This window comes from Struthio camelus, chromosome 10, assembly GCF_040807025.1.
Source record: "Struthio camelus isolate bStrCam1 chromosome 10, bStrCam1.hap1, whole genome shotgun sequence".
Taxonomy (NCBI): domain Eukaryota; kingdom Metazoa; phylum Chordata; class Aves; order Struthioniformes; family Struthionidae; genus Struthio; species Struthio camelus.
The window spans coordinates 22,719,331-22,741,411 of NC_090951.1; the positions used below are offsets into that span (position 1 = coordinate 22,719,331).

Genomic DNA, 22,081 nt, shown 5'->3' on the forward strand with positions numbered 1-22,081 from the left:
CTTCCCTCCCCAAAGAGCCCTTTGCATCCGCTTATGCCTGCTCTGGCAGGCTGCAGGGAGGGCCCGGGACCCAGCGTGGGGAAGGTGCTCTGGGCCCCTTGGCCCATCCCTGCTGCTCTCCCGTAACCACAAGATCCCTTGTGCAAATCCCGGCTGTGCACAACCACAACCCCGGCTCCTCGCAGGCCTCAGGGTTACAGAGAAGACAAATCCTGCCCGCAGCTGCAGCACAGCCCCCAGGCACGCTGAGCATCCCAGCAAGACCCCGGAGCAGCCCGCCGTCCCGGGCCCATGTCTGCTGGGAGCACTGGAAATACCCTGCTGCTCCTACCCCTGGGTCCAAGTGAATGGGGGGGTCAGTGCCCTCCAGTTCCCCCTCCTGCTTCAGGCCGTAGAACCAGCCCTGCTCTCCTGCTGGCAGTGCCCCGGCTGCACCGGCAAGCGCTGGTCAAGAGACATCCATACGGAAATGATTAAAGCTCGGCACTCTGGCAGCCGCCTGGAATTTCTCCCCATAAACTCTGTCCCTCGCCAGCCCCGTGAGCATGGAAAGAGGCCGCTGGCGGAGGTGAGCCCGACGGGAGGCGTGGGGCTGCGCCGGGAGGCTGCGGCACGGCTCCGGGCAGATCGTTGGCCCCAGCAGCAGCCCGAGCCCGCGCTAGCTGCCACTGGCGGCAGCCGGGGACAGCCGACAGCATCCTGCACGCAGTCCGGCCGCCCTCTCCGCACCTCGGGCGATTGCCAGGCTCAGCAAGTGAGATCCCCCCATGCTGAAGGGCTGGCTGTTAAAATTAACCTGCCATGACCGGGTTTGGAAAGCCCTTTCCCGGGAATGACAGGAATGTCTTTATCCCGGCCAAAGCAACCCTTGGTGCAGGGCTGTTAAAGAAACCCACTGCCAGAGCCCAGCTCTGCTGTAAACAGGCCAGAAGCCATAAAAGCTCGAGAGAGGCTCAGTGCATTCCTCCGGCCCCCTCCGCGGGATCAGGTGAGGGCCTTGGGGGCAGGGAACGGGGTTACAGCCCAGAGCCCTAAATCACAGCACCCCAGTGCACGGCTCATGGTGTTTCACCCTCGGGCCCCCACTGGGACCGGGTCGGACGGCGCTACGGCCGTCGCAGCTGCTCGGCGCAGCAAAGGAAGGCAGGTCCCGCCGAGCTGCTGGGCAGGCGAAGGCAGCGCCAGGGGCTGCAAGGGGCCAGGAAAACGCTTGTCATTGCACCGCGGTTCTGCGAGCGCCGGCTGTTAGGAGCTTTGGCAGCGAGAGAAGGCAAGCGAGGGAAGCCCTGCTCGCCGGCGGGGTGGGGGGATCAGCCGCGGGGCCAAGGCGGCAGAGCGGGCTGGAGCGGGGCAGCGCAGGCGGGCCGCAGGCACCGTTCGGGACGCGCGATCGCGGCCTTGCAGCTCGCCCGCCTCCCTGGGCACGCGCGGAGCCGCGCACTGGGAGGAACCGCAATCCGGGCAGCAGCGCCAGACACGTGGGGAAAGGGCCTGCTTGTCCCCGTCACGGCGGGCCAGATCCGAGATCGGAGCGAGGGTGCAGAGACCCGGCCGGAGGCAGCGAGAGCCGTCCCTGCTGCGGAGGCCTCCCCCAAGGAAGAGCACACGCCACGGCCATACTCTGCATCGCTTTTTTTATTTTGTCACAGGGAGCTTAACATGGGAACAAAGAATCGATTCCCCGGGCTACAAATCGGCCGTGGAGTGAGAAGGTCTCATCCATTACACACGCACATAGCACTCTGGGGGCAGCTGCGAGTTAAGGCTGCGTGACGGTCCGCGCCAAGAGGTGGGGGCTCGTGAGCGCGCGTGCGCACGTGGGAAGCGGCGGGGGGGGGACGACACACAAGCGTCACCGCCGGGAACGCGAGTCCCGGGGCCGGGCGAGATGCCGCAGGGGGGCCGCGAGCACTCCAGGCAGCCTGGCCTGCGGGCGGGAGACCCAGCACGGAGACACCGGCGGGCAAGGGGTGCCCCAACATCCCGCCGGTCCCGCAAGCCCACGGCCACGCGGGCTCGTTTTTTCGGCAGGGAGCACGCAGTATGTTCCCTTCCCCGTGTGTTTCCCCTCTGGTCTCTCTGGCAGGCGGCTAGGCCCTCAGCTGACAGTCACGGGGAAGGCATTAGTAAAGCAAAGGGGAGCTGGCTCACTCTGTCTCAAAAGAAAACACGTGTTCTCGGCGCCCCCCCCCCCCCCCCCCCAGCGACCCTTCCCCACGCGCTTGCTGCAGCTCGCATTGAATTTGGGAGAAGCTGGGCACAGCCCGGGCTCTCTGGGGGTCTCCCCATGTGCACACCCACCCACACACCCACACACACGTGTACACACACACCCACACCCACCCACACACACAGAGGCGAGGGAAACCCGCCCCTTGCTGAGTGCTTGCCCATCTCCGTCTACTGTTAAAACCATCAGATCTTCTGGATCCGGCTGCAGCGAGCACCGTCCCTGTGCCCTGGTCCCTGCCCCAGCGCTGCAGCCGCGCACGCCGGCGGCTGCCTCCGGGGACGCTCAGAGGACGACCCGTCGCTCCAGCTGCTCTCCCCGGCCAGCCCGCTGGTGCCGCGCTTCCAGGTGCTTGTTCTGCACCTTCTCGAAGTGCTGCAGCAGCTCCGTGTAGTCGATGTTGGACGCCGCTGACCTCTTGAAGCCTGCGCTTGACTTGGTGCCGTCCCTGCGGGGAGGAAGCAGAGTGTGAGCGGAGGGAGAGGCACGAGTCTCCCGTATCGGACAACTGGAAATCACTCGCGGGCAGCACCGAGCCCTCGTGCTCTTCCTTAAGGAACCATACCCAGCTGCGATCAGCTCAGGAGTTGGGCTGGTTGCGAGGATGCCTTCTCCTTACAACACCCGCGCTGAAGCAACCAAATCCATGGCAGAGGGTGAGGAACCGACAGCACCCACCATGTGCCGGGGTGCTCAGGTACCCTCCCTGCCTCCATCCCACGTCCGAGCCGGGGAGGCTGGGCAGGGGCATCCTCCAGCAACAAGGGCGAGGAAGGAGGCCCCACCGGCACAGCCAACACTTCCCTGGCCATGAGACCTGGGGAGCTGCGCCCACGCTGGTCAAGGCCGGGCCTCAAAAGACCTAGGGGCTGGACCCCATTAACCCCCCCCCCCCCAAATGCCTCCCAGGATCTGTTTCCCAAGGGAATTAGTTGTCCCTCTGGGTTGGAGCCCGAGAGGTCCTGGAATAGGAGAGAAGGGAGCTGCCATGTCTGCGCCTCTGCCTCGCGCTGTTACCGAACGTGTTCATGGGGCGTCCTGGGAGGCAGCGCCCAGCCCTGCACGCTGCTTCACCGCCGCGGCCGGGGAGGGCAAGGCGTGAGCCGTGGCGCAGCATGGGCTGCAAGGCATTTCCTGTTTGGGAGGCTGCCCCACGCCAGACGAGGAGCGAGGCAGGAGCTGCGCCGCGGGGCAGCATGCGGGGCGGCGGAAGGAGCAGCCTGGCCTGGCCACCCTTCCCGAGCTGCCCCGCTCCCCCCGGGGCTGCAGCCTCTGCACGATCCCATCCACCTCGGCGACGCACATCCATCACCCGCCGCAGCCTTCCCCGTCCCTGCTCGGGGTGGCTGCCCTCCCCTGCATGCTCCCAGCCGGGATGGACCCCGGCTGTTCTGCCAGCTGTGCCGACATCCTGGCCTCCCCGGCCACCGAACCCTGCTGGCGCTCGCTCCGGCCAGCCCACGCTTGCTCACTCCCTGGAAAGCGTTGGCGGGGGGCAGTGGCTCGGGATTTTGGTTTGAGCTCATCCCCCAGCGGCGGTGAGCAGCCCAGCGCGTCTCCCGCCGCCGCTGCAGCACTTGGGCCGAGTCTCCCCCAGGAATGGAGGCCCGGGCTCCTTCCCCATGCTGCCGTCCCGCGGGAGGAGGGAGAGCACCCGCCAGGCACCTGGCCATACGCAGAGCCCCGCCAGCCTGGCTGGGAGCCTCTGAGTAGCTGTGGAGTCCTGCGGAGCACAACTAAGCAGTGATGCAGGGTGAGTGCGGCGACCACTGCCACCCCAAAGAGAAGATGGAGGAAGGGGATGCCCAGCCCAGGGATGTACGGGATAGATGCACCGCGCTGGCAACCTCTCTCCTGCTCCAGGCTGGATGCCGTGATCCCACCCATTTCTGCTGAGGGGACAGAGGTGTCCTGGTGCTGGGCCACAGCCTGGACATGTCCCTTGGGGACTGCATGCCCGTAACAGCCCACCCTGCTGCACCGGTGGCAGTGCCTGCTCACGTGGCAGGAGAGATGCTTCCTGAGCAATCGAGGCCACCATGCTCAACCCTAAAGTGTCTGCACTGGTTTGGAAAGATGGCCAGAGAAAAAGAGGGTGCAAGCTCGGGAGCGGGGGGGACTATCTACCCTCTCATGGGAGCCTTTATCGTTTGGGAAATGTCACTGGAGAGGGAGAGAAACTCCCTGGAGTGCCCCCTCCGGCACCCTGGGGACATCCTGTGCTGAGGGGAAGGGAGGTTAGGGGATCCCACAGTAACAGAAAGATGCAGTCAGGCTGTGGCACACGTTGCACAAAGCATGGAAAGCATGAGGGGAAAGGGCAGAGATTCAAGGCATTAACAGGCTAGTATTAAAGGTAACTTTCCAAAAGAGCAGCAAAACCCCTGCCCCTCTCCTCCTCTCCGCACCCCCAGCTCACAGCCCCACTGCCTTCTCTCTGCCATGTTCAGAGAGTGTCCCCTCAGCTTGGACTGGGCCCATCCCAAACCTCCAAAGAGTTTTTTCTCCTTGGGATTAGAGGGATTTGGGAGCCAGAGGAGCCTGGTTCTTCCCCTGCCAGAGCAGGGAGGGACCACGGCCCAGGAGCTGATGGGAGGCGAGGTTTCCCCTTGGCAGGATATTTTTGGGATGGAGGTCACTCCCTGGAGCCTTGCATTTGGCAGTTCAAAAACCACACAGACGCATATGCACACAAAGGTGATTACAGGGCTGGGGAAGGAAAAAAAGAAAACAAGCTTGAATATATGGCTTGGAGAAACAGGAATAGTGTCCTGCCTTCGAAGGTTTAACCCCTCCATTGCAGATGCCCCCCTCGCCCCAACCCATTCCAGCCAAAAGCAGAGAAACCGTCCAAAATTGCTCCCCCAGTCAGTGCCACGTGTCTGAGCTCTCTCCACGGCACTGCTCTCCCGGATCAGACATGGCTGAAGAACAGTCTTCCTGGGAGCAGGCTGCAATCTGCCCCAAAATGTAGGAGCCAGGCTAAGAGGTGGTGCTGGGGAGGAGGAGCAGGGAGCCTGGTGTCCATCGGGACGGCACTGGGGCTTGCTGCCCTCTGCTCCCATCAGCCCAGGCTATTGCCCCAGCGCAGGCTCCCCAGCCAGAGCATCGCCCGCACAGGCTGGCAGGAGCTGATACAAGCACGGCCTCTGGCTTCGCGGGGCTCTGGCGAGGGTGGAAGGAGCTGCTCTCCGAACGTGGCTGGTGCCGAGCTCTTCCTCCTCAGGCAAGGCTCTTCCACAAATGGTCCTGCACCGAAACCCATACTGCTGGGGAAAGGCAGCTCAGGGAGAGGAATCGAGCTTGGAGAAGTGAGATCTATGCCCTGCCCTGGCTGGGTGACCCGCTACTCCATGCCTCAGTTTCCCTGCCTGGTGTACTGAGAAAGCAAAGCTATTTTCTGCGCTTCATCTGGCTGCAAATGGGAAAGAAGTGCCTCTACGCTCAGGATGAGGGAGGTGCTCCAAAGGATTAACGGCCAGCACATGGACAGAGCCTGGGAAACCCGGGGGAATTCACAGCTGGGGATGAACCCAAGTGTTGGCTCCGAAGGGAGGCATGTGGCATCACGCTGGGGGCCACAGGAATCAGACACATGAGGACAACATGTCCCAGTGCTGGGGGACACGAAGGAGCCCGCACGCTGGGCGTTTCTGCTAGGGCCAGCGGGTCGGTGCCTCCCCATCGTGGCTCGCTCTTGACCCCCCGATTTTCCCCAGAGAGGGGGCAGCCTGGACTCGTCTGTTATGAAAGCAGGCTTCAATGTTTAAAGGAATGTAGGTCAGAGATAATCAGATGCTCCGGCTGTCTGACAGCTTTGATTGCACTAAAAACCCGGCTGTCGGGGCCAAGGAAAAGAGGGAAAAAAGGGGAAACAAGCACATGTGCAACTCCCCCTCGCCCTCCAATTAAAATCAAGTGCAGGACTGTGGGCACGAGCTCAAACTCCGGAGTCCACAACAGATAAAAGCCAGCCCAAGGGACTAGTTAAAAGGAACGGAGTGAGGCTGGTGGGGTTTTAATTCAGAAAGCTGCACATCTTGGGAACTTTTCTTTTTTTTTCCAAAGCTTTGCAAAGGAAGATTAAGCCTTTAATGTATCCAGAGGCGTGCGCCATCACCGGGGAGCCACCTTCCTTGCTCATTAGCCAAGGCCTGAAGAGCAGCCCTACTGCCAGACAGAGGAGTCTGGCCAAGCCAAAAAGGGCCAGCCAGGCAGCAAATCAATGCGCGTAGCCGGGGAGCACTCCTTCTTGATCTACTGGAAATGAGGGATTTAGGAATATCCCAAGAGCTGTCTCCAGGCAGGTCTTGGAGCCTGCATAGACATCACCTACTGGAGATCCTAGTGGGCCAAAGACTTGTGATCCACCACGCTTCCCCGGCCCTATTTAGCTTCAGAGACCTCATGCGCAAGCACAGAAGTGGGGTAGAAGGCTGGTCTGTGACCCCAGCCGTGCCTCATTCCTTGGGGTTCCCTGCAATCCAGCCTCCTCCAGCAGGACCCTCCTCTGTCAAGGGGCTGAAGATGTTCCTCCTGCCCCAGCACTGCCAGGGCAGAGCCTGCAGCCTCCCGCCAACACACACACGCAACCGCAGGCTGAGCAATGCATCACAGCAAGCCCTGCTCTCTGCCTCCACCTCGCTACCCAGGACCAGTCCCCCCTCCCTGAAACAAGGCTGGCATGAAGCAGCACTAGAAGAACGGTGCTCATTGCTAAGCGCTTTCAAAAGGCCACTGCTGGCCCAGGATGGACAGCCCAGACCTGGCAGGGCCATCCCTGCCAATGCGCGTGCGGGTGACCAATCCCAATTTGGGCAGGGGGCTGAGGCTGGGGCCAGCAGAGCCTGTCACCCTGCACAGATGCCCACCAGCCCCGGCAGCCACAATGGCTTGGCTCCGCAGCCCACGGGGACACTTCCTAAGCATCCCGTGGCAGCCGCTGGGAGCTGTGCCTTCTCTCGCCGTAAACCTCCTTCATGGCTCTGCTTGTTTCCATAGCGACCCCACAAGTGAAATTTTCCATCCCAGATGCCAAATGCCTGTGGATGAGGCACAGCCCTCCCAGGGTTACCAAATATAGACAAAAAACCCCAAGCGAGCGCTCCCGGACACAGGGCAAGGAGCAGCCACATCCACAAAGGAGCCACGGTGCGAAAGCAGACTGTGGGCCTGACCTCAGCTTTCTAGCGAGGCCCGGAGAGGAGCTGTCGCTGCAGGGCGAAGCCTTGTTCTGCCACTGCAGAGATGGCGCCTGCCCGGCCAGCCAGTTGTACATCTCGGACAGGAGCCTGCTGCACATGCATGGCATCCGGCTGCTCCAGCCACGGCACTTACGCAGTCTGCATGAGCTCGGGGTTGGGCACGCACTGCAGCCGGTGGGAGAGGAGCTGGAAGGCACTGCTCTGGGGCAGCAGCATCAGTAGCCCGTAGAGAGCCTTGATCAAGTAGGGGTTGTTCTTCACATCCAGCAGCTGCAGACGAAGATCTGGAAGCAGAGAGGAAGAGGGTAAGGAGGCAATGAAAAGCATTTTGCCTCCATCCAATGGAGCAGACTCTTCCCAATCTATTCGGATGGTCCTGGCGAGGTTACAAGCCTCTGCCAGTAGGTCTGAGCGCACCATCAGCATTGCTCCAGCCAACCCTTTCCACTTATCTGCCTTGGTGTCCCAAGCCCCTGTCCAAAAAGCCCCTGTCCTCAGCCACAGCTAACAAAGAGGGCAGCAGCTCCCCAATCCTCCATCCCTGCTACAGCAGGGCAAAGGATGTTCATCCCAGAGCCTCAAGGCTACGGGAGCTAGGCTAGCTACCTAAAGGGCTAGTTAAAAGGAAAGCCTGCAACATGAAATTGCTCCTCAGCTTCTGCACAATTAGCAAAACTACAAGCCTGGAGCACCACATGTCAAGAGGGCTGTGTTACACCCTTCCGTGGCCTCAGTGGAGTGGAAGGGATCCTCTTCTATTCCCCCTTGGGCAAGTCCCATCCCTGCCTCACCTAACAGCAACTCACACTCGCTCAGCAAAGGGAAAACAACCTTCCTGCTCCATCCCTTGGGGTACTCAGGGGTGGAAGGACCTGGCTATCTCTATAACAAGATGTAGATTTTGTTTCCTTCCTTTAGGACTCATTTTAGCAGCATGTTTGCAGGGCATTTTGGGAGGGAAACCACACGATTCCTTCTGGAGCCCTAAAGACAACTAAGCCATGTTCCAGCCGGCCACAGCTGCAAGTGCAGCCCAGCCGTGCAGACGCCTGGGCAGCCCCACACAGCAGAAAGGGTGCTGTGCAAAGAGCTTCTAGTACCGAGTGCACCCAGCTGGCTAGACACCCACAGGCTCCCGGGGCGTATTTTGTTTTGCAGATGGGAGCCCATTTGGTTTGTCCAGCCAACACGAGCATGAGTGCTAGCTAAAGGCAGGCAGTGATTCACTTTGAAAGCAATGTCTACTCTTGGTGGCCAGCAGCTGAATCCTGGTTGCAGATCCCTGCATTGTTCCATGAGCATCCACCTGCTGTGGTGAGTGAGCTGGGTCAAATCCCAGCTGCTGTGTGGCTGAAGCAAGCTACCATCCTCCTGGTGCCTTAGTTTCCCCAGCTGTGATCCAGGGAGCAGTAGGGCATCCCCCACGTCCATGGGGTCCCATGCGCCAGGGGCACCTCCCAGCCTGATGCTCCACTCCCCAGCCTGCCTGTCCCCAGCCAGGCCAGGGCTGCAGCAGCGGCATCGGTGCTGGCCTCCTGGAAATGCTCGTACTTCCTGAGCTCCTGCACAGCTGCCACACTGGCGAGCTGAGCATCTTTCTCGTCAGGCTGGGTTGCAGTGCACAGCACAGGGCAAGGCTTCCCACTCCGTGCCAAAGCCAAATTCCCTTCCTTTGCCTGCCTCCTGCCAGCTCCTGCCATTCCCTTCCCAGTGACAGACCCTAGGAGCCCACCACTGCTTAGTGCTTATGCTGCTCCCAGCTTTCCTCCCCACCTGTGCTGAAGTGACTGCAGTTTTCAAACAAATTGGTGACCCTTTAATTTAACCCAACTCCTCTCAACCCCTCTCTCCATTCCCAAAAGCAACCAAGACCCTCTTCCTCCCATTCACCCTCTCCTCAGCTGGTGAGCCACAGTCCTGGATGCAGGCTGTGGCGCAACTCCCATGACAACAGGCTGGCATGCTGCGAGCGAAAACCCTGCTTCTCCTGCCCGGCCACAGATAGCCAGCAGAGAAGACACCCGGGGCTTGGCCAGCTTCCCAACGGCCCGAGGGGCAGCAAGGACCCTTACAATCAAAACGTAACGTGGTGCATCTCTGTGGGGCTGGCGTGCAGAGTAGAGGCTGAGATCCTATCAGGATACAAAATCCATCTCCTCTGTGTGCTGGACATGTGGCAGAGCTCCAGATGGGGCACATGCTGCTTCCATAATGCCCCGAGGCATCCATTTCCCAGCACATGGTGCTGACACAGCCCTGACTCCACATCTCGGCTATCTCACACAGCTTCTCAGCATCTGCTGTCCCACAAACACGTGAGTTTTCTTGATTCTGCCCCAGCTTCAGAGCCTCCTAGTGCAAAAGGACCACCATCCAGCTGCCACAGCAAATACAAAACTCAGGTTCATGAGCATGGCCCTGCTAGCAGCTCAGGAACTGCCAGCAGGAAGGCTTGATGCCAACCCTACCTTCAGGGCAAGAACACAGCCCGAGGCCACGCTGTAACGCTGCCCCATCAAGGCATGCACGGCCAGGCTCTGCAGACTCAACATCCTGGTGGAACGGGGCCAGCAAGGCAAAATTCAAAGGTCGCGCTGTGCACGGCTTGAGCAGTGATGCTCGGCAGTCTGCTGTGAAGCACTGGGGCCGGTGCTGCAGGAGAGCGGCCGCCGGGGAGATGTGCCAAGGGCAGAGCGGGGCCTGCGTCTGCCTCCTTGTGTCTTTGGTTTACACTAATTTTGAGTCACCATCTGACTCTCTTCCTCTAGAGGAACATTTCTGTCCCCTACACAGAGATGGCGTCACTTGGACATTAATGTGAGCACTCTAGAGAACCTCCCAGGAATAGATTCACTGGGTCTTGAAGATGGCTCTACCCTCTGGTGGTGACACCCACAGTCACGGGCATAACTCTGGGAGATACCTCCCTGGCACCCCAGGGCTTCCCCAAGGCTAGTGTTGCCATCACTCCTTGCTCCTCAGCTTGCAAACCTGAGAGACCCAAGGCTCCTCCTGTGAGTGGCGGGAGCAAGACCTGCTACCCTTGCCAAATTTCACACTACAGCTATCTTGTGCCTGGCTGTAGATGCTTCCCTCTGAGCAGGGGACAATCTCCCCTTGAAATCACTCCCATATTCCTCAGTCACAGGCCTGTGGACCAAGACCACTCAGCGCCTCCACCTACAGCCCTGCTGTAAGAGAGCGTGAGCACCAGTGAAGGAGGGTGGACTCTTCCTCTGGTCCCTACGTGCAGCGCCACCGCAGCCTCCTGCAGCACCACTGTTAGAGATGGCAAAGGGGGACAGAGATCAAGCAATTGTATCGCCTTTGCTACATTGTGGGCGGGTAAAACAGATACCACATTGCTAAGGCTGACCTAACGCCTAAGGGCACAGAGCTTTCTCCTTTCTCTAACATCACAGGAGGGAACATGACCAAGGACCAGCCCAAGTCTCCACTGCCCATCTAGTCTAGTCTTCTTCCCACAAATACTCTTCGGCCTTGGAGCTGCATAGTCCTCTTCCAAAGTCCTTCCTGGGAAATTTTCAAATGCCCACAATGTCCAGCCCACACAGCCACAGCCTTGAGGGAGAAGAAGCTTCAGGACCAAATCAGCAGGTGGGATTGCTCAGCACTTCAAACACTTACAACCTTCAACCCAGCAAGGACCCATTGCCCTCACACGCTCTGAGGCTGGGCTAGCCTTCCCCAGGCCAAGAGGCAACCAAACACATTTGCTGGTATGAGAAAAATACAAGCCAAGAATCACCCCGTAAGTTCCCATATTCTCTCATTCCCACTCCATCTTCCCCTATCCCATCTCCCAGCACAGCACCCCCAAGCTCCATGTCCCCGAGTCCTTGGCCAGGCTCCCACAGAATGGCCAGCTCAGCTGGCACGAGCAGCTCACGGAGAATCGGGAGGCTGTGTTACATTTCAGTTTTCGAGGACTTATTCCCTGTTTCTAGAAGAGCTGCCTTCTTCAGAGAAAAGGGCCACAGCACCGCTTGCAATGCCACTCCACTATAATATCCCCATGTGTACAAAGGTATCTGCTTTGCTGTGCCATGGCCTTGAGTGGCTTTCTACAGCTGATGCCCTACGCATGCACCACTGGAGATGTTCAGTCTGGCCCCGACTCCCCCTGTCCTTTCCCATCCTTTTGTTCTGTGCCAACGCTGCTCGCTCTGTTAACCTATATATTCGGGGCAAGCTGCCTCCTCTGCAGCCAACCAGCATGCCTGCTCCTGATAGACAGCTCTAGCGGAGGTCTCGGCACAGCTCACAGCAAAAAGTCTCATAACTTCTGCTCTATTTATTTGTGCTGTGCTGCCACTTGCAATGAAGGAGTGGGCAGGGGACGTGCCTGCGGTGACTGAGCAAGCGAACCTGCCGCACGCACTCGCCGTCCCTTCCCCAAGCTCCCCCCAACACACATTCAGCCTCTCCAAAGACAGCTAGAAACGGTTGGTTTGAGCCTTACATGTGAATATTGGACACTCGATGAGCTGCACCAGCTTGTCCACCTCGGTGAGGAAATCCACTGTGACCTCCAGATCCCCGCTGGACATGGCTGTTAAGGATGCTATTTTGGAAGAAGGTAGCATTTCACAACCTCTTCTGGAGAGCACCTTCCCTGAGCTGACCTGTCTGCTGGCAATATCATGCAGCAGCGGCTAGCTCTCCCAGGAGATGCCCGCTGTAGCAGGACCCCAAAGAGTGGTCCCCCACACTGCTCTCCTCCACGTGGGCTGACAGGAACTGGCTTAGCCATGTGCACAGACCTGATTTGTGCAGCACACCAAGCAGGGGCTCCCCTGCTGCCGCTTAACCTCTTGGTTATTCTCTGTGCCAACATTCCCCTGAGCCCATGGTGACAGCTCTCCCAAACCCTCCCTTGCATCCGCAGCTCCTTTGCTTGCAGGAAGCAAACGGGCAGGGAACGTAGGGCTTGCACGGAGGCAGCGCAGCAAGGGGAAGAAGCTGCCCTGCAGGATAGAGCAGCATGGTCAGCTCAGGGCTGAAAGGTCTGCAGGGTGGTCAAGGGCAGATGGGAGGAAACATGACAGTCAGACAGAGATGAAAGAAAGTCAGGCTGCCCTTCAAGCCAGCAGCAGCTTTTACAGTGAGCAAGCCTTACAGATCACTGCGACAGAAAGAGGAAGCGAGAGGCGAGAGAGTACACTTGCTTTTACACCACTGGCCCATGGGGACGGCACCGAGCTGATGCAGAGCGCTCCTGTCCCTCAAGATAAATGCCAGTGTACATTAGAAAGGGTAACTGAGAACGTTATTAAGCTTTTTCGTATGGAAATATACTTAGGGAGTCTCAGATTTTGCTGGCACATGAAAATAATCATTACACTCCGCACAAATGGTGATCTCACTGGAACTGCTCGAGAACCACACAACGCTGGCTGGGGTCTGGCTGCTGCCTCTGCCTTGCATTTGCTAAACAAGGATGCGTTTCTGAGAAGCTCACAAAAGGTGCCAAAAACACAGAGGGGCTGAGTTCAGAAAACCTCCATTTAACAGACGATGGAGGCTGCACCCTGGCTGGAGGGGAAGGAGCCAGGATTTCAGAGGGAAGGGAGGTGACTTGGAACACACCTCTCCTTCCTGCAGCAGAGTCGCAGAAAGCCGAACAGCAGATCCAGTGAGATCCCAAGGGGCCAGCGGGCTCAGCTGATACCATGGGAGGAGAAACAAGTAAATGTGACAAGAAAAGGGGCATCGGTGTTTCGTTTGTCTGCGTGAGCAGAGGTGGGAGCCCTCCTCCATGTAACCTATGTGGGCCACAGCCATGTTGAGTCAGAGCACCAGCTCTGGAAAGGTTGCCTGGAGGTATCCGCTGCCCCCACACACATACTAAGTGCCTGGCTCTACCGTGATGGCAGTGATTCGGGGTCAAGCCTGTGCTTTCCTCTTCTGTCTCTGCAGAGGATAGCAATCAGGGCCTGGAGTAAGCTACAAACAGGAAGGCAAGGATCGGCACAGCTGCTGCAGAGCCCTGAAGCTGAGGTTCAGCTGGGAGCTGCCTGATGGTCACTTCTTGGGGTGCCCCAAGAAATGGATTGAGGGCAGGGGTTTTAGGGAAACACAGGGAGGTGGAAAAGGAGAAGAAAAGAAACCATCTCCTCTGCATGTGTTACTGGACATCGGCCCAGGAGGCTAAAGCCTTCATCTTCCTGGGAGGAAGGAGGTGCTAGGGAGCCTCCCCTTCTGAGCTGTTCCTGGGAAGAAAAAGGTCAGCACTCAGCCATCACATGCTTTCCTCTTTTTACACCACAAAAACCAACACAAGGGAAAGAGATATGGCCTTCATCCAGGAAACGCTGTCCTGTCCTGTCATCAGCCTGCTGGTGGAGGGACGCGCCTCGGTAATGATGGGCTGTGGGAGGGCGGCAGGCGAGAGGCTGTAGAGCCTGGGCCAGCCCAGTGGGTGCCCACTAGACAGCCCAGAGGTACTATGGGTCAGGCAGGGCTCCAGGGCTGCCAGGAGAGCTCGGGGCCCTGCCCAGCTGCTCGAGTGGGCAACGCTCCCTTTGACCCTGCCCCTGGGTGGGCACCACACTCCAAGCCATGAGAGACCAAGAGCAGAAGGCAAACCCAGCTCTGCTTTCAGGGAGGGGGCACCGGTGATGAGGGGTGTTTTCTTACACCCCCATGGACTCTGTTTAAAACAACCAACTGGAGTCTGGCATCTTACTGCCGATCCCTTGGCCACAGTGGTGAAGCAGCACATGGAGAAAAGCAGCCTGCTCCTGACCCAGCGCACTGTAACCATCTTCACCTGGAAGCTCCTGAGCCCCCATCCAAATTGACCACCCTGCGACAGCTCCAGCCTTGGAAGCCAAGGTCTGCAGCCTGTGATGGTTACGGGCTAGTCTCTGCTGCCTGTGGGCTCCCTCTAGCCTGAGTCTGCTCCCCTCCATGTAGGTGTCCTGCAGAAACATCCTCAAAGGATACAACTTCTGGATGAGGTCGTAGGCGTGCTTGTAGTTTTGGGTAAGGAAACACAGGGACACAGTCGTCACAGGGTTGTGACACCAAGAACGGTACAGGCAGCAGAACAGGTTACGGCTCTCCTGGGGAAAGAGGAATCAGGAATCAGGGGTTAGGCCACTAGCTGGAGCATGAGACGACTGGATATAGGGAGCCACAGGTCCCCAACACCGACTGACACCACCAGCCCAGCCAGACTTGGAAGCCACAATCCCAGCCCTGCCAAGGTACGACGGGACATTTCTGGACTTCTGAATATACAAACGGGCTCTAAATGACACATAAACTGACCACAGACCTGGGTCACAGTTGCCTTCATATTCCTGACTGCCCTCACAGCAGCTGCTGTGGCTGGACATAGGCTGACAAATTCGGGAGATATGAAAAAAAGTGGTGTGTGTTTGTGGGGGAGGGGGCAGCTGGAGATGCAGCCCCTGGGACGCCTGTCAGCACACTTCCTCAGCTGCCATGCACACCGGGGGACACCTCACGGCCCACAAGTCAAAAGCTCTGAGGAGCCAAGTGGCACCCTTTTGACTAGATTTTAGGTGTAAGACAGTGACACAGCTCCCAAGCTCCCAGATACGGGCTGCAAGGACACACCTAGAGATAAAAATCCCTGAACAAGGGGCCTGAAGGCTCAGCCAGCAACCACACAGGGCCACCAAGACAACGGGCTGGGGGACTGCAGCTAGTCCAGCCAAGGAGAGACTTGCGCTCGCTGGCCTTCAGCAAAAGGCCTGCGGTACCTACAAGGAAAAGGCCTTCTGCCTCTCTGCCTCACTTGGACTTTACCATTGCTGGCAGCAGCAGCAGCTGCTCTGGAAACACTGCAAGCGTTCTCCAGGGATGAACAGCTGAGGGACCATCAGGGCTTTGCGGGGAACTCGCCTGCCGTCAGCTGTCTCCTAGTGAGCGTGTTGGGGGCACAGGAGGGAGGTGGCAGCTGCTCGAGGGCTCGGGTGGCCATACAGGAGCTGCAAGAACACGAGGACTTTGTGATCAGCTTACACAAGGACTGCTCTCTGACGTAGGGGGATAGACCTGAGTCTCCCTCAGGGAGAGTAAAGCAGACTTGGACATGTCCTCCTAGGGCCCCTCAATCCATCGTGCTTGCCTGAAGCCACTACACACTGCTTCTTGGAGAGCATGACTGTGCACCGGTTCTCACCGCCAATCATTGTGCACTCAAATACCTGCCCACAGAACTCGCATCTCAGCCAAGAGCTGGACCAGGACTCTGGGGAATGGGAGCTCAACTGATTCCCAACCAGCTTCAGGCAAGTCTCCTCTCTGCCTCAGTTTCCCGTCTGTAAAATGGAGCTGTTCTGTCCCTGCAAAGGAGCCTGGAAACACCGTTATAATTCAGGACAGGCAGTGCCCAAAAGGAAGGTGTTCAAGAAGGGAAGAAGAAGACACTGCTCCGTTTGGAAGAGCTGAAGCATGGAGAAACTGATTTTTCTCCAGGAAAGCAAGGAACATTCAAAATGAAGCTAAGATGAAACATCCAACAGCCCATCAATGCTCAATAACGTTGCCTTTAGTCTCCAAAGGCTCTGGACCCCGGCCCATGCAGCCTACCCCGGAGTGAATGGCACTGGAAAGTTGAGTATTTTGCGGCTGCTAATTATCAAGGATTAGGTTTCACATTCAGGACAAGCCTTTGGGAGGGAGGCTCATGAAGCACAGGAATGGATTGCTGGGCAGGCCTGGCATCTCCAGAGCTAGAGATTCGTAAGAAAGCATTAGATAAGCATTGAACCAAGAAATCTAGCCAGTTCTGTTTCAGGGCAGGGTGGACAGCCTCCCAGACCCTCTCTGGCCATGCTCGCTAGGATTATTGGCATTCTGGGCAGAAGACAGTGACATGCCACCACAGATCAGCTGCCAAACTCACGTGGGAGCCATTCCGCCTTTAAGCAGTGGCAGGGAAAAGTTCTTCCTTTGTCTGACAAGGGCCAGATGTTCGGCATGTGGATGGCTTGCCACCCAAGGTCCTGCAGCACTTTAACATGAGGCCTCAGCTGTCTACCAAAGCTTGAGCAAGCCATAAACTCATCCAAAACAGGCAATTGCCCTGACCTCCTCTTAAATCTGAATAGCCCAGGGAAATGCTGGGGTCAGGTCCAGGAAATCGGAACCTTAACTACTGCATGCTCACTTCCTCATCCGCTGCTCCTCCCTCAACTGTGCCCAGCTGGAACAAAAGCATTGAAGCCACAGAGTCTTTGGTGCATGCCAGCAGACAGCCATAAGAAAAAGAAAAAAATACAAGGACTCCCAGGTTCATACTTCTGCAATCCAGGTGGAGAGAAGATGAAAGTGCCCCTCTTCCTTCTGCAGAAAGAGAGAAGGAATGAAGGAGCCAACCCAAGGTGAGCTGTTGAGATCAGCCAGACAGGGACTAAATGCAGTCCCAGGCAGCTTTCAGTTCACTGTCACCCTCATCACATCCCCTGATATGAGTGTAAGAGGTAGCTGAGCCTGCTCTCACAGATAGTGCTCCCACTCAACGTACCGGTGTCTTCAGGTCCTTCAGTTGATTTCTCAGCTGGAAAAGCTCAGAGGATGTCAGCAGGATGGTGTTCAGGGTATGGACCATCGTAGAGGCAAACTTGAGGTCCTCTTCGCGAAGCAGTATGTCTGCCATGGAGTGGAAGATATTTTCTGCATTCAGAAGTAGACAGAGCTGCCTGTGTATCACAGAGAGTTAAAAAAAGGGCAGAGGGGAGGATGGTTAATTAGTTCAGCTGAGAACCTGAGACCATACATCATATCCTTGCTGCAAAAAGGTTCATGAATGATAAACCTGGGGACATTAGCGGCTGGAAAAACTTGCACACTGGCATCACAGTTGAGCTGTTACAGGGCAGGATCAGACTCTGTGTGTATAGGGTACAGATATTCAGACTAGGACAAAGCCAAAAGAGGAACTGTGCCCCTTCCTTCTTGCCGCTGAGACGCATCCTCAAACAGGCAGGCTGAAGACCTCCCTGGCACCTGCTACCACGGCTTGGTGCCGACTCAAGGTTCCCGTTGATCTCTCTAGAGGCGGTTTTCAGCATTGCTTTCCAGTCTCTACCCTGACATCTGCTAGGAGCATGCAGTAGCATGGCTATGGATGAAATTTTAAGATCCAGCTAGGCCAGCATCCCTCTGACACCAGCAAACTGGTAGGGAGGAAGCGTAAGCACCGTGATAAACCTAGAGCAACCCTTTGGGAGTATTCCCTCCCAGCCTCCAGCACTGTGAAATTTGGGACCTCTGGAGCCACAGACCGTCTTTCTTTGTACAAAATCCCTTTCTTAAAGCAATCTGCTTGCTTTTTGAACTCCTCCACACTCTGGCCCCACAAAATCCTGTGACGAGGAGTTCCAGAGTTCAAATCAATGAACCTGGAAGATGCCTCTGCTTTGAACATGCCTCATTTGCTGCCTCCCAGCTCTTGTGAAAGGCACTATTGTTCCTTGCTGACACCCCCACACCACCGCAAGGGCTTTTAGTCCTCTCTCATGTCTCCCTCTCTGCTCCCTTCCGCAGGCTGAAGAGTCTAACTCTGATTTTGCCTTGGGCTGAATTGCTCCAGGCCTTCGAGCTCTCCCTATCCTGCATCTCTTCCAATTCTACCAGGCCTTTTTTTGTAATGGTGGTGGGAAAGGGACCAGAGCAACGCACAGTATCCAGGGCGCCAGCAGGCTGGGAGTTTATACAACAGCGTAGCGATATTTTCCGTTTTCTTTGCTACTCCCTCTCTAATTACTCCCAACACTCGATTTTCTGTTTTGATCGCTGCTGAGCAGTTCGGCTGACGTTTCCACAGAGCTAGCTACAACAACTGCACGCTGTAGACATGTAAGCCAGGACTGTAACATCACAGGCATGCACCAGATTAGTGGTTAATGCTAGCTGCATTAGGACAGCCCTATCCAGACGCTGCAGAAGCGATTAGGCTTGTTTTACAACCAGGGAAACTAAGGCAGAGGCAGGGCAAGTTGGAGAGGAGCCAAGAGCAGGGTCAGCAGCCCACCCTGCAGTCCTCGGCAAGGCCCACCAGCCCAGGGGTCTCAACAGATCCCAAAGCATTGCGTACCCGGCATTGCAGCTCCACACCGCTCTGCCTCTCCTCAGCTCTGCCACAGGGGTTCGGCAGGTCACAGCAGGAATGTTCTGCTTAATAAACTGAGGCATTCTCAGGGTTTTAAACATTTTAGATGAGAAACTGAAAACCAGATTTTCCTCAGCGTTTGTTTGGATTTTATAATTTCCTGTTTTTCTGCACCGTGGCTCTGAGGCTGCCGAGCTCCTGTGTTTTCAGATGGTTTGTCTGAGGACACCTGAAACGCTGCCCATTGCGGGCTCAGCCCTTCAGGGCTAGTGCCAAAGAAATTGGGGAAGGCTGATCCAGCTCCTCCAGCACCTACACTTTGCTGAGCCCCAATGGAGAAGATTCTTGTCTTATTCTTGGACAGAGGCCAGGGATGCGTGTAGTTGAGAGTGGGGAAAGGGAAAGAGCCTGGGATGATAAGAGCTTCCAGACCTCTGCAGCATCCCTGCACACACACACATTCCTGAGCATGGGCGTCATGAACTCCCATCTTCCAAAACTGGGATGCTCCATGTGCATCAGTGCTGGGGGCATCACCTCCTCTGCTAGCTTGTAGGAAACCTCTGCACCTGGGAAAGGCACTGGCTTCCCCCAGAGCTCCTGTGCTTCTGCCCCAGCTGCCTACAAAGCAGCGTTCAGCATCAGATAATCTGAACTGGCAACTGAATTCCCCCAGGGGCATCTTAGAGGAATTTAAGAGGGAAAAGAAGCAGCATCCACTTTGCCAGGCGGGTGGGAGAATAGCGAGGCCCTCGCTGGCTGCTCCGTGTGTCGCAGTTTGGCCAGCTTGTCACGAGACACGGGAGGAACACCTGAAACTCCTCCAGGGCCAGGGCTGGGGTGGTTTGCACCCTGAGGAAGGGCAGGAGGAGAGTTTCCAGCCCTCCACCACCATGGTCAGTCCTGGGGCAACATGTGAGACCTGCCAAGAGCGTGCTCTGGGCATGCAGAAACTATTGGCCTCAGTGTCGTGTTGGCAGCCACAGGAAGAAGAGCCACTGATTGCTGCTGAAAGCAAGGACTTGCCAGCATTGCTTAAACGTTTCCCTCTCACCAAACCTATAGTGTGTTTGGGGCCATACAAACTTGTACTGCATGTAGCTCCTGCTACACAAACAAGATCCTGGCTATAAGAAGATATCTAAGACCATATCCTGAAGCGTGATATTGGCTAGTAGGTGTTTTGGGACTACCAGCTAGAGGCTGCAACCACAACTTGTGTAATTATTCCTTTAGGACAGGTCACATAAGCTTTCAGAGTGCTGGAGTGCCCCTTCCAGCTTAAGAAAAAGGTTGGTTCTCACGGGTGGAAAGAGCACCAGCCGTGCTGGTGGCCAAACAGCTTTCCTGCACAATGTGAAGTCGGCTGCGAATCAGCCAAATGTGATACTTGAGGTAGAAAGTCCCCAAACGAGGTCAAGAGCCTAGTTCAGAGGAGGAAGCAGTGGTCAATCTGGTTTCATGCCCTTCGCAGAGTCACTATGGGCAAAGGACAGAGGAGAGCCTCGTGGGAGGCATGATTTACTTGGATTGCCACAGGCTACTATGGGAATAAACCCAGCACAGTGGAAAGCACAGGTGTCCTGACATGCATCCAATGCCCTCAGAAACCCAGCAGCAAGCGGCTGCCTCCGAGCACAGGGGGGTTAATAGTGCGGCGCCCTGGGGACCAGCTTTCAGTGAATTAATTACTAATTTGGAGGAGGATGCAGGCAGGGAGGTGATGACACCTGCTGCCAAGCGAGCTCCTCCCAGCATGAGAGCAGAGAGTCTCTGGGGCCTCCTGCGTTCCCTCAGCATGCAGAGGCCATCAATTAGCACCGTCCTTGAAAGCCAGGACACAAAGAGCCCCCACGGGCACCTCAGAAAAGGCTGATAAAGCTGAACGGGGAACGGAGAAATGGTTTTTCTGTCCACCTTTGCCCACAGCTCTGCCCGCTGGGTGCCCAGGCAGCTGTCCTTCAGCTGGAGCAGGGAGGACATGGCCCGCAGACAGCCCTCATGCTGGAGGATGCCCGCGGGCTGCCGAGCTGGTGAACGTCAGGCGCAAGCTGAGCGCATTGAGCCCTCCTGCCTGACGCTTTCGTCGCACCCGAGTCCCTGCGAGATTTTGGAGAAACACGTTCAAAACAAGGTGGTGGGGGAAGAAACCCCTCGCATCATCCTCCCAATTCCTGGCTCTAGCAAGCAGCTTTGCATTCCCAGCACAGGCTCTGCAAAGCCCTAGCACCCAAGAGGCTCCTCTCCACCAGTGCATGGCAGCGGGGACGTGTGGAGGGAGCGAACGGGCCCCACTCCTGCAACTAGTGACGCAGCCGCTGCCTGACAATGAGATTCACTGTGTGGGGGTTTATGTAACCCAGTCTAACATTCGTTATGGATTGGGTTAAAATAGAGCGGGCAGTGATAAATAAGCTCATTTATCCCAATTATTCTTACGTAAGTGGCTGCATTCACAGGCTGCTGGGATGAAACGCTTCCCCAACTTCTCGCAGCTCCAGCACGGACTTGCTGGAGGACGGAGAGAAATGAGACAGTGAAATGAGGCATCGAGGGAAAGACGGGGAAGAAGAGAGCAGCCCCTGAAGGAAGTGGCTGGGAAGTACCTGAATGTGCACCCAGCTGCCCAGGTCTAAGGGTCCTCATGCAGCAAACAGGAGCTCCCAAGAGCCCCTGAAGCTGGTGGAGAAAAGGGAAACCAGCCCATTCTCTGAGATACTTTTAGTCCAGCCCGATGGAGCGAAAGGCAAATCAATAGCTGAGTCCTGCAGCCAGCTTCCCCAAGGAAGCTTGGCATTACAGGCGGGCAGGATCGCTCGGCAGTGCTGTGAGGGTGGAGCCAACCCAAAAAACAAGTCCAGCCTGGGCGTTTCCAACCTGAGCACGTGACTGTCAAGCAGGATGTTTCAGTCTCCTTCATACCCTTCTCCAACACCCCAATGTCCCATGTCCACCCTCCCGGATGATTAACTGCGTGCCCAAAGAGGGGATGACTCCTTCAGACCCACAATCCAACATACCCAGGGAGAAACAGCGTTTCCAGGACATTTCAGCTCTGACTGTTCCCGAGACCACCCTGCAGTTTAACGATGAGAGAGTTTTTAACAAGATGAACTTGAACAGGACTAATTGCAAAGTGTTGAACATCTTCCATCTCTGCCTCTGCAGCCAGTACAGCTGGGAAACTGCTCTTCTGCTGCCTGCAACCTGTGTGTCTTGCTTCCCTGCAGCTCCCTGGCTCGTCTCTGCGCCCACCCAACAGCTGCCTTGAGACACACAGCTGAGCCTAGGTGTGCATCAGCCTGGAGAAAGCTCTAGATGCATCTGTAGACAGTCTAACCCAATTAAATCCTTGGAGGAAAGAGGAGGAAAGCCCAGGCTTAAACTTTCCATCTCTTGGTCCTTCCTGCCTCTTGCTGTTGCCTCGGCTGCAGAAGGACATCATCCCTCTTCTCCACCCTGCCAAAGATAACCCAGCAGACGCAATTTAGCAAGGCTGAGTCCACTCTGCTTCACAGGGCCAGTGGAGAGCCTGTT

At 56.8% G+C, this 22,081-nt stretch overlaps 1 protein-coding gene across 3 annotated transcripts in view; it reads right to left on the bottom strand.

The window, feature by feature from the left end:
* Positions 1–1,617: 1,617 nt before the first annotated feature.
* The window catches only part of VAC14 (VAC14 component of PIKFYVE complex), a 110,431-nt gene continuing 89,967 nt past the window's right edge, over positions 1,618–22,081 (bottom strand). Inside the window, exons 15-20 of one of the 3 annotated variants that reach the window (XM_068955540.1) lie at positions 16,958–17,132; positions 16,732–16,776; positions 14,404–14,522; positions 11,918–11,997; positions 7,568–7,718; positions 1,618–2,678 (exon numbers count right to left, since the gene is read on the bottom strand). In XM_068955540.1, coding sequence (XP_068811641.1) covers positions 2,516–2,678; positions 7,568–7,718; positions 11,918–11,997; positions 14,404–14,522; positions 16,732–16,776; positions 16,958–17,132 — 733 coding nt within the window. In that variant the 3' untranslated portion in view covers positions 1,618–2,515. Of the gene's footprint in view, positions 2,679–7,567; positions 7,719–11,917; positions 11,998–14,403; positions 14,523–15,321; positions 15,417–16,731; positions 16,777–16,957; positions 17,133–22,081 lie in introns of those variants that run through there. The other 2 variants (XM_068955542.1, XM_068955543.1) reach the window with 2 other exon arrangements.